Source organism: Neoarius graeffei, chromosome 4 (genome assembly GCF_027579695.1).
Source record: "Neoarius graeffei isolate fNeoGra1 chromosome 4, fNeoGra1.pri, whole genome shotgun sequence".
Classification (NCBI taxonomy): domain Eukaryota; kingdom Metazoa; phylum Chordata; class Actinopteri; order Siluriformes; family Ariidae; genus Neoarius; species Neoarius graeffei.
Genome location: NC_083572.1, coordinates 63769193 through 63780929, shown reverse-complemented (window position 1 = coordinate 63780929; position 11737 = coordinate 63769193). Strand labels below are relative to the sequence as shown.

General features: G+C 41.0%; 1 protein-coding gene across 1 annotated transcript; it reads left to right on the top strand.

The window, feature by feature from the left end:
- Positions 1 to 2148: 2148 nt before the first annotated feature.
- rplp2 (ribosomal protein, large P2) lies at positions 2149 to 11264 on the top strand. Its single transcript, XM_060919466.1, has 5 exons — positions 2149 to 2256; positions 10471 to 10594; positions 10763 to 10811; positions 10927 to 11022; positions 11138 to 11264. Exons 2-5 carry the CDS (start codon positions 10472 to 10474, stop codon positions 11212 to 11214), a joined length of 345 nt encoding a protein of 114 aa, XP_060775449.1. The 5' UTR covers positions 2149 to 2256; position 10471; the 3' UTR covers positions 11215 to 11264.
- The last annotated feature ends 473 nt before the right edge of the window (positions 11265 to 11737 follow it).

The window sequence follows — 11737 nt, the reverse complement described above, 5'->3', positions numbered from 1 at the left end:
GGGATTTCTTTGTGACGTCACGCCAAGGTATATTTCGTAATTGGAGTTCCAGGCTTTTAGATCAATTTCAATTGAAAATATCGTGAATATAACGTTAATACAATACGACGGGATATAATAATACTGGATAATCAAAAAATACATGACAGTGATACATATGAGTACAAGATGTTAAGTATGAAACCCCTGAATATTTAGAAAACGTAACGTTATTTTAATGTACTGTCCCGTTCCGGTTCATACTTTCCATACCGGGTTATGGGAAACACCTACAGTTAGGTTAACTGGCTACTCTAAATTGTCTGTGTGTGTATGATTGAGAGGAGAAAACCTCTATAATAATCCAGCAACGGGAAACCACTGCTGTAATTTTTCCCTAGAGACTTTGATGGCGGGTGGCCGGGTGGTGTAGTGATTAGCACTGTTGCCTCACAGCAAGAAGGTCCGGGTTTGAGCCCCGTGGCCGGCGAGGGCCTTTCTGTGCGGAGTTTGTATGTTCTCCCTGTGTCTGCGTGGGTTTCCTCTGGGTGCTCCGGTTTCCCCTACAGTCCAGAGACATGCAGGTTAGGTTAACTGGTGACTCTAAATTGACCGTAGGTGTGAATGTGAGTGTGAATGGTTGTTTGTCTCTGTGTCAGTCCTGCGATAACCTGGCGACTTATCCAGGGTGTACCCCGCCTCTCACCCATAGTCAGCTGGGATAGGCTCCAACTTGCCTGCGACCCTGTAGAACAGGATAAGCAGCTACAGATAATGGATGGATGGATGGATGGATGGATGGATGGACTTTGATGGCTGAAGCCATAGACATATAAACATAGATGCCGCCTTCAGCGTAGAATCATACGTCATCCTCGTCCCCATATTGGATGTGGCATAGCCGAGAATAAAGATGCCTCATTCATGTGCTGCGTTTAACTGTACCAACAGGTTTACCGTCCAAATGAGATCACATGGGATTACCTTTCACAGGTGAGACTGGAAAATACTTTTCATTGTATTTGGTCATTATAACGTAATTTTACGAACAGATTTTTCTGACTTTGTGGCTAATATGAAGTCTCGCGCATAATAGCCGCTCGGTGAAACCTGTCTCCAAACAACGAAGTATTTCCTTCGTAACTACGCTGATTGTTGTTAGTTGCTTAGCTAACTTTTCACATACTATGTAGGTTTCCCAAAAATAAAGACATGAAAAAGCAGTGGGAGACAGCTGTGCGACGGGAAGGGTTTTCTGCTACTCCGTCATCCATGCTCTGCAGTGAACACTTCAGAACGGAGGATTTTGACAGAACAGGTCAGACAGTCAGGATCAGAGAGGGAGCTGTTCCTTCAGTCTTCAGTTTCCCAGCTCATCTCCACCGGGTAGGTGTATAGTTATAAGCAGTGAGAATTAGATAATACAGTGCCACACTATGATGAACGTTTTTGAATGTATGATGAATGTTTTTAACCTTTCTGAATGTGAAGGAATCAGTGATGTATTTTGTTTTGGTATGACGTTAGAACCTGGCCGAACTCAGTTTGGCGGTCATTCAGCTCACTTTATTCAACGAGAGTAGGTCTGTGTGGTGACTCAATAAATAAAACAGTACATTTTTATTTTCATTCACTATTTCCAGTTTTTCCACTATTTCCATCATTTATCATATTCAGTCTTGTAGGTTGGTTATTGTGGCCTCAGGTTTTGGTAGCTTGCTACGGTATGCTGACTGATTAGCTTACCTGAGCTATCTATCGCGGATCTGTCACTAGTTTGCAGTGTACACGGTATTTCGCACACTATTTATAACCATCACATTAAAAGTTATATGTGTTGTTTTGATGCCTGTTTGTTTCCAAATATATACGTGTGTGTCTTAATGGGTGAATAAAAGGCATCGAGTTAAATATTATTGTAGAAAGGGGCTTTATGAAGTTCAGTCCATTTACTTGCATTGGTTTACGGGGAAGATTTGCCACATCCAATATGGCGGACACTCTGACGTATCCCAGCAACGGGGCCGCCGTCAGAGCGTCACTGTAGTGATGTGATTGATTGATAGATAGAGCTAAGTGCTGCCACCTACAGGGTTTTGATGATTTTTTTTGGCAAATAATTTTCTGACCAATGACAAGCTGAGAGTTTGACGAGACACTTCGTGGAACCAATCAGCTTGCTGAAAGCTCCTTCATACTGACGACAGCTCCCTACTTTCTTTCTTCTCTTTCCGGAAACTGCAGCGAGTCCAACGTTTCGGGTCTTTCAGACTTAAAGTGAGTTATTTTCAGTCTCCAAGTCTCGTTTTTATTTAAATACGATCAAGAACGGCAACTAGATTAACACGTTACAACTAAAGCGGCCTGTTTTTGTGTTTTGTTCCAGAAAACGGGGTAAATACAGGACGCTATCTTCGTCTTGCCGTTGCTAGTTAGCCTTTTAGCAGTTAGCCTGGTGGCCATGCCGTGTGCTCGACTCCATTTTGTTATTGAGTCTCGCAGTGCATTACAGTTAATCGGTTTGGAAATAAAAGCCTAAACTTATTATAATAAAGTAATAGTCACAGTTATCAGTGTAAATATGTGTAATTTAGGTTGAAGTGTCTAACAGTAGTTTAGAGGGAATAATATGCATATCCATACAAGCTAAATAAAGGCGAGCTGTTAGCTGAACCGCTAGGAGGCGCACGCTTCTGAAATCCGAAATATTCTATTTCAGTACTAATAAGAATATTTTCGGAAGTGGTTAAACATCAGCCTCATGGAGCACAGCATTGTCTGGACTGATTTGTAGCACAGCATGTCTCAGTAAAACTCCTGATTTTGGTTGGTCAGATGTTCTAACAGCAGCTCTGACAGTGACAACTGGAGTAAACTCCCATCTGTAGTAATGTGCTCTGAATGCTGTGTGTTAAGGGTTGTTTTACAATCAGGGTACTAAGTTTGTGTCACAGGGGTCCAAAATTCAAACTGTTTCTTGTACCAGTTTTTAAGTGAAGGACAAGTTAAAGAACAGATTTCAGGTAATTTTTTTTTAACATATGTGTATGGTAGTTTTGTGTAATCTGCTATAAGATAAAGAAGATTAAGTGTAGCTTTAAGCAGGGCTGGGAGAAACAAATGAAGTGATTCTCGGAGAGGACATTATTATTTTTTTTTTGACAATTCAGAATCCACTACTTCCAGGGGCGCCGCCAGAAATTTTGGGCCCCATGAAAGATTAGAATTTTGGGCCCCCCAACTTTGCCCACCCTCGTCACAATTGCCTTGTCATTATTTGACTTTTGATAGCCCATAGACCTTGAGTTTGTGACTGTTATTACATTTTATGTATTAACCTACCAGGGACCAGATGAAAACTGGTCAGTGACTAATTCTGGTGCATTTACAATCGCAAATGAAAATTCAAGATTTTGCCACATGCCTTCTTGTGCTAGGACAATTGGTAGTGAAATGTGTGATGTGACTGCTAATAAATCATAGAAAAAGTTTTCTCCAGCTCCTCAATTTGAAACCAATGGTTTAGAACGTGTGAGCATTCCACACACGTAACCATGTCAAACACTTGACTGGTGTCCGTTATTAGCAACACTTTTTAATCTAGCAAACTGTATATGGCACTCGCTCATTAAAAACTTCAATCCTAAAGCATTTATGGGTTGTATTGCTGCTTACCTCCTTCTCCAAAGGGGGGTTCAGTGGTTTGGTAGGGCGGAGGTCCCCCTGAGGCTGAATCTGTGCATATTTAGGGCACCCCATTAGTTATGAAACTGGTTATTAGCACCAGCATAATGTAATATTTCATCTCGTTTATTATCACACAAGTCAGTTCAGTTATTAAAATGGAAAAAATGTCACTGTACAAACTGTAAAAGTGTTCTCTTGATAGGCTAATCCAGCCACGTTCATACTGTTCATTTACCATTCGCTAATATTTTGAACACACATGTGAGCGATAGCTACCTTTCTTTGGGAAAAACTGAGTGACCAGTTGCCTGCCTCTCCGGTCCCTCTCAGCTTTCAGCTGCCTTTCTTTACATTTTTGACAGCCACTCTTCATATTTAGCGATCATAGGCTGTACGCACTCCACTGCTGGCTGGCTGCTGCACCGCGACACAGCAGCAAGTAGCGTTGCACTGATCAGCACACAGATTTAACGCATCGCGCTTCTACCAGAACTGGACCGTACCATTTTGCAAAAGGGGGAGGGTTAAATGACAATATGTTGAAGAACTCAAGAAATTGACAACCTTGTTCAATTAGCTCATTTTACCAGATGGAATATTGCATTGTTGTTTTTTCAAAAGTCTTATTAAAATCATTAAAAGCATATTATCAGCCCCTTAAAGGGCCCCATGGCAGTGCTGGGCCCCTAGAATTGTTCTAAACCCCCCCCCCCGGCGGCGCCCATGACTACTTCCATAGGGCTTTTAAATATAAGGCTGTAAGCTTTGTGTTAGTTGTCTCTAATATTTATGTCCCAATATCTTGACCACATTTTAGGATGAAAATAATCATTTTAGATATGTTATTTTATATTGAAAAATTAGCTGTCTCGGAGAGGACTTTTTTTTGACAAAATTGCATACTAATTTGATCAAAATAGTCTGAAAACTTACTGGCATTCAACATTAAAACTTTGTTTCCAGTGATATGGAACCAAATATTTGTTTTATGGTATAAAGAATGATTTAAGTGCATCCCTTTTGGTCAAAAAAGCACTTTTTCTAAATGACACGAGTTATTTTGCTAAATATGACACATATTGCTATACATTCACCAAAAATAACGTCATCACCAAATTTTTTTTTTGCATGGTAAATAGCTGTCACAGGGCTACAATAAACAACCAAATATATTTAGTCAAGCCTTTTGATATTGAAGATAATAAGTGTTAAATGTGATTTTTATCTTGCGTACCCTGATTGTAAAACAACCCTTACTGCATTATACTAACTGCTCATACACAGAGACTTGTATAGCGAATCTTCCACATCATCTAAAGCTAATAATAAACAAGTTCAAAGTGTTTTTTGTCATATGCACAGTAAGGACATGTCCTCTTGCACAGTGAAATTCTTAGTTTGCTGTCCACCATGAATGCCAATTACAAATAAATAAATAGGTGGAAGAAATAATACAAAGTAAAGGCAATATAGTGCAAAAAAAACCCCACCCAGTATAGTGCAAAATAGACTTGGGCAACCTTTTATTGTCATTCATTATACAAGAAGTGTACACTGAATGACATTTTGTTGCAGTTTGGCTCAGCACAGAATTAAACACAAAGCGTATTAAATTAAATTATGCAGCAGCAAAAATATTATAAAGTGACCTGTGGAATTAGGAATGCTCAAGTTATAAACAGGAGTTTGGGTTTGGAGTTCAGCAGTCTGGTGGCCTGGGGGGAAAAAGCTGTTAGAGAAGCTGGTGGTCCTGCACCTAATGCTGCGGAACCTCTTTCCAGAGGCCGGAGGGGAGAACAGTCCATAATGAGGGTGTGAGGGGTTACTGATGATGTTTCTGGCTCGAGACATGCAACGCCTTGGTGCAACGTCCTGAATGGAGGGAAAAGAAGTCCCAATGATTTTCTCTGCTGTAAGCATGCACCGATACTGGCATCGGCCCCGATACTCCACTAATATACTCCTACTCATACTTGTCAAACAGTTGCCGATACCATGAACCGATACCAGTGCCGATCCCATGCGCCGATACCAATATTCCCCGCAGCGCTTTTTGTTCCATTTGAGAGAGAAAAAAAAACTGAAGCATTGTTGAGCTCAGGCTTGAGCATAATATGATAGGCTATACCATGCGCTGATAGTGTTCCGTGAAGCGCCTTTTGCCAGCGTCCGTTCGAGGGAAAAAAGCCTCTCCCAGGAAAAAAATTGTAAATCTCAAGCATTGAGCGTAGGCTAATTTCGTCAGAAGACAAAAAAAATTGTTCGACAACAACCCATTTTTCCATGACGAAGATGTGTTTGCGTAGTCATGAAACAGTGCCGTCACAACATCTTTCCCCAACACTGTCATTTTAAACATCTCTCCACACTCCACTCCCTTTCGCTGCCATACGCAGATAGGCGTACGCTAAGATCCCCAACGTTGTCCTTTTTTAATGTTGGCTATTCGCCTAGGTAAGGGTTTTGTAGGACAGGCTACTCACTAACAAACAAATGAAAATCGGATTTTTGTATAGGTAAATCCAACCGGCAGAGTTTTTAAGTACGAGTCCAACCGGGAGAGTTTAAGAGTGAGAGAGAGAGCTTTAAGAAATGGCTGATTGAGTTTTCCAACTTGTTTCAGTTAAGGGCAACGCTAAGACCAAGGAAATTGACGTCCCATCTACAGGTATGGAGCTCCACGAGCACGGGACGCGATGTTGCGAATGGACAGCAACAGCGTCTGCCTAACAAGTTCTGCGGCTGAGTCTTCTTCTCTATACACTCGTTCATGACTAGTTGTCTCCCTCTGCTGGGTACTGAATGTCAATGCGCAGAGTTGTAGTGGGTGATTGTGAGCATAGTGGCGGCCCGCGGGTGTTAGATTATAGATATGTAGGTAGCCTATATTTTAATAACATCAACAGTATCGGTAGTACTCGGTATCGGCAAGTACTGAAATGATAGTACTCATACTCGTATCGGTTTTCACAAATGTGGTATCGGTGCATCTCTACTCTGCTGTCCTCACCACTCTCCTCACAGTCTTCCAGTCAGAGGCACTGCAGCCTCCACACCACACAGAGATGCAGCTGGTTAGAACGCTTTCTATGGTGCTTCTGTAGAATGTAGTGAGGATGGGTGGGGGCAGGTGGGCTCTCATCCTACGCAGGAAGTGCAGATGTTGCTGTGCCTTCTTGACCAGTGACGCAGTGTTCACAGACCAGGTGAAGTTGTCTGTGATGTGCACCCCCAGGAACTTGGTGCTATTGAACTCTTTCTTTCCCACCGCCATCAGACTCCTGAACAGCTGACAGGAGTCTATAACCATGGACTACCTCCCTGTAAACTGTCCTTGACTGTTTTTTACATTTGTTCGCACATTACTATAATACACATTAGTGTATTATAGTGCAAAATAGGCAGTATAATACAAAAATAAGGCAATGATCAGACATGGCAGCAAAAAGAGCAGTAATGTGCAAACAAATGTAAACAGTCAAGGACAGTTTACAGAAAGGTAATCCATGGTTATGGACTCCTGTCAGCTGTTCAGGAGTCTGATGGCAGTAGGAAAGAAAGAGTTCTTTAGTCTGACAGTCTTCCATTTCACACTTCTGCACCTCCGGCCTGAGGGTAGAAGTGTGAACAGTCCGTGCTGGGGGTGGGTGGGGTCTTTGAGGTTGGAGGCAGCTCTCCTGTGGACTCTGTGGTGGTAGATGTTCTGCAGAGAGGACAGTGGAGTTTTGGTGATCCTCTCAACAGTCTTCAGATTAAAACTTATTTAACAAGTTAAATATGTGGGCAGCCATGGCCTGAAGGGTAGAGAAGCCCAAAGGGTTGCAGGTTCGGTTCCCGGGACCAGCAGGAAAAACGTAAGAGGAGTTGAATGAATAAGCAGCACTTTCCCCTCCCTCTGTATCATGGCTGAAGTGCCCTTGAGCAAGGCATCTAACCCCCAACTGCTCCCCGGGTGCTGTAGCATAGCCGTCCACTCCTCTGAGTGTGCGCGCGCTCATTGCTCACTTGTATGTGTGCATGCATGTGTTCACTGCTTCAGATGGGTTAATACAGAGGAGGAATTTCACTGTGCTTGAGTGGTGCTTTTAACAAAAAAAAAAAGTATAACTCTTGGTGACACTTTCAACATTTAAAGGAAGAGTTTTCAATGTCAGCAAGGTTTCCACAGTCTGCCGTCTTTGTGGTTTCTTTGGAACATGACAAGCTGCGTTTTTTTTTTTTTGTCTAATTAGAAAATAGAAATGGCAAAAGTAGAGGTGATTTAATGGACTATTTGTAGCTGGTATAACACAGTTGATAACTAGAAGGGCACTCGGTGGAGTGTGAATCTCTGCCAAGCCACATACAGCGGGGAAAATAAGTATTTGATACACTGCTGATTTTGCAAGTTTTCCCCCTTACAAAGAATGGAGAGGTCTGTAATTTTTATCATAGGTACACTTCAACTGTGAGAGACAGAATCTTAAAAAAAAAAATCCAGAAAATCACATTGATTTTTAAATAATTAATTTGCATTTTATTGCATGAAAAGTATTTGATACAATAGAAAAACAGAACTTAATATTTGGTACAAAAACCTTTGTTTACAATTAGAGGTCATATGTTTCCTGTAGTTGTTGATCAGGTTTGCGCACACCGCAGCAGGGATTTTGGCCCACTCCTCCATATAAATCTTCTCTAGATCTTTCAGGTTTTGGGGCTGTCACTGGGCAACACGGAGTTTCGGCTCCCTCCAAAGATTTTCTATTGGGTTCAGGTCTGGAGGCTGGCTAGGCCACTCCAGGACCTTGAAATGCTTCTTATGGAGCCACTCCTTAGTTGTCCTGGCTGTGTATTTCGGGTCATTGTCATGCTGGAAGACCCAGCCACGACCCATCTTCAATGCTCTTACTGAGGGAAGGAGGTTGTTGCCCAAAATCTCACGATACATGGCCCCATCCATCCTCCCCTCAATACAGTACAGTTGTCCTGTCCCCTTTGCAGAAAAGCACCCCCAAAGTATGTTGTTTCCACCCCCATGCTTCACGGTTGGGATGGTGTTCTTGGGGTTGTAATGCATTTTATTTTTTATTTAGAAGTGCCTTTCAAAACACTCAAGGACACTATACAAACAGTAAAAACGAGTAAAAACAACAGGATGTACTCATCCTTCTTCCTCCAAACACAGCGAGTGGAGTTTATACCAAAAAGCTCTATTTTGGTCTCATCTGACCACATGACCTTCTCCCATGCCTCCTCTGGATCATCCAGATGGTCATTGGCAAACTTCAGACGGGCCTGGACATGTGCTGACTTGAGCGGGGGACCTTGCGTGCGCTGCAGGATTTTAATCCATGACGGCGTAGTGTGTTACTAATGGAAATCTTTGAGACTGTGGTCCCAGCTCTCTTCAGGTCATTGACTAGGTCCTCCTGTGTAGTTCTGGGCTGATCCCTCACCTTTCTCATGATCATTGATACCCTACGAGGCGAGATCTTGTATGGAGCCCCAGACCGAGGGAGATTGACCGTCATCTTGAGTTTCTTCCATTTTCTAATAATTGCACCAACAGTTGTTGCCTTCTCACCAAGCTGCTTGCCTTTTGTCCTGTAGCCCATCCCAGCCTTGTGCAGGTCTACAGTTTTGTCCCTGGTGTCCTTAGACAGCTCTCTGGTCTGTGAGAGCCAGAATTCTTGCTGGGTGGTACGTGATCAAATACTTATTTCATGCAATAAAATGCAAATTAATTATTTAAAAATCATACAATGTGATTTTCTGGATTTTTTTTTTAGATTCTGTCGCTCACAGTTGAAGTGTACTTACGATAAAAATTACAGACCTCTCCATTCTTTGCAAGTGGGAAAACTTGCAAAATCGGCAGTGTATCAAATACTTATTTTCCCCGCTGTATCATCAAAATCAAATCACTTGAACCTCGGATAATACTAAAACTCTACACCAAATTTCATAAAAATCCATTCAGTACTTTAAGTTACATGGGGAACGGACAAAAAAAAAGTCATGGCTCTGCAAACGTATCCAGATTTGCATCAAAATCTAATTAGTTTTTCCTTGGCCCATGGCCTACCTTTCCTCAAAATTCCTTCAAAATCTGTTCACTACTTTTTGAGTTACATTGGGAACAGACAGACAAACTGAAGTGAAAACATAACCACCTCCAACAAAGTTGGCAGCGGTAACAAGAACTAGTCTTAGGGATGTTCTACACCATTAAACATAACCTTAATAGTTATAAAGCATGACAAGTCATGCATTAATAAATTAAAAAAAACTTGTAATCATTGGTAAGTTGCCAGAGTATAAGATAAGCAGCTATAAAATTTCAGTACTGTTTTTTGGGGAAATTATTGATATCATTATGTTGTCAATATTAAAGTTTCTTGTAATTTCTACACTAACTTTGCCTGTTAACTATATCATTAAAATTACACTTGCCCTTTAAATTTGACAAAAACGTTTTAAAAAGTCTTGGTGTCAGATTTCTGAGAACTGATTTAATATGGTAAATGCATTTTAATAAACAGTCAATACATTTTTACAGTACTCAACATCTTGAAGGTTGAGAAATGGAACTGTGCAACATTAATTTTATTTGGTCAGATGTGTCTATATTTGTGTTTGAAAGAGTGCAGTTGTGCCCACTGAGCAAGAGCACAGAACAGGAATGCTACTCATGTCATGTGACAAACCAGTAAGGTTTAAGAGGCCATCATGACTGAGATTCATTGATGAGCTAAGGTGGATGTCCTTGAAACTGCTTTTGTGCATCATGTTGTAATGAAAAGTCTGCATTATTCTTTCCAGAATGCGTTACGTGGCCGCTTACCTATTGGCTGTGCTGGGTGGCAACACCAGCCCCTCCACCAAGGATATCAAGAGCATCCTGGGGAGTGTAGGAATTGAGGCCGAAGATGAACGTCTCAATAAGGTTTCCCCGCCGCCCCCTTTAAAAATCTGTACCTTATAACCCAAGTATTTTTGCACACTGAAATCATGTGATTATGAGGGATATGACTAGAAGTGCATTGTGCAGCCACTATGTAGACTTGATTTTTGAATGCAGTGGTTTTATAGTGATGTTTGTTTAACTTAATAGGTCATCAGTGAATTAAATGGCAAGGATATCAATGATGTCATGAATGCAGGTATGTTGTGTTTTTTCTTTATTTGCTTTTTTTGAAGCAGTTTGACTTTTTAAGAGTGTGAAGTGAATCCTCCAATATCTGAACCAAAAATAGTTATGAGTACACATTTCTGTAGGCCTCGCCAAGTTAGCCTCCGTGCCAGCAGGTGGTGCTGTGGCAGTTTCTGCTGCTCCTGGTGGTGGGGCTCCTGCAGCTGGAGCAGCGCCTGCAGGTAAGCTTTTTATTTTTGATTTACAAATTGTCAGTTCTTATGCAAGTGTTTTAAATTTTATTTTTTCCCCCAGTATAGTCTTGTGAAATTAAATGAAAACTTATTTTTCTTTTAGCGGAAGAGAAAAAGGAGGAGAAGAAAGAGGAGTCTGAAGAGTCTGATGAAGACATGGGCTTTGGTCTCTTTGATTAATCTTTCTTGTTTTCCTTTAAAACCAATAAAAATTGAAAAATTGGCTTAAACATTTGGACTTGTTTACTGAGTGGTTTACGTTTATATTCAAATATTTGTCCAAAATTTCCATACGTTTTTATAGGTTTATGTACGCATTATACCCAAGAAGTGGTTCTTACCACCTGTTGATTTTAATCAGAGGATTATATTCGCTTCAACCTACATGCAAAATGTGGTGTCCGATTATATACAGCCTTTATCAACATGAAAAATTCATGTCACACCTAAGACATCAACTCATTAATTTGAATGGTTAACATAAAATATGAACTTGATTTTTAAAAAATGTTTTTATTTTTATGTGACAGCCTGGTTTATACTGTACATACTACACTGTGTGTGTTATGCACATTTGTATCATAACGTGATGTGGGTATAAATTATGTGGGGTGCATACAGAAATACACATAGTGGGACAAACTACTGTGTGGGTACGAATATTACACGTGGGTATAGAAACAATGTTTTTTGTAGAAACTGC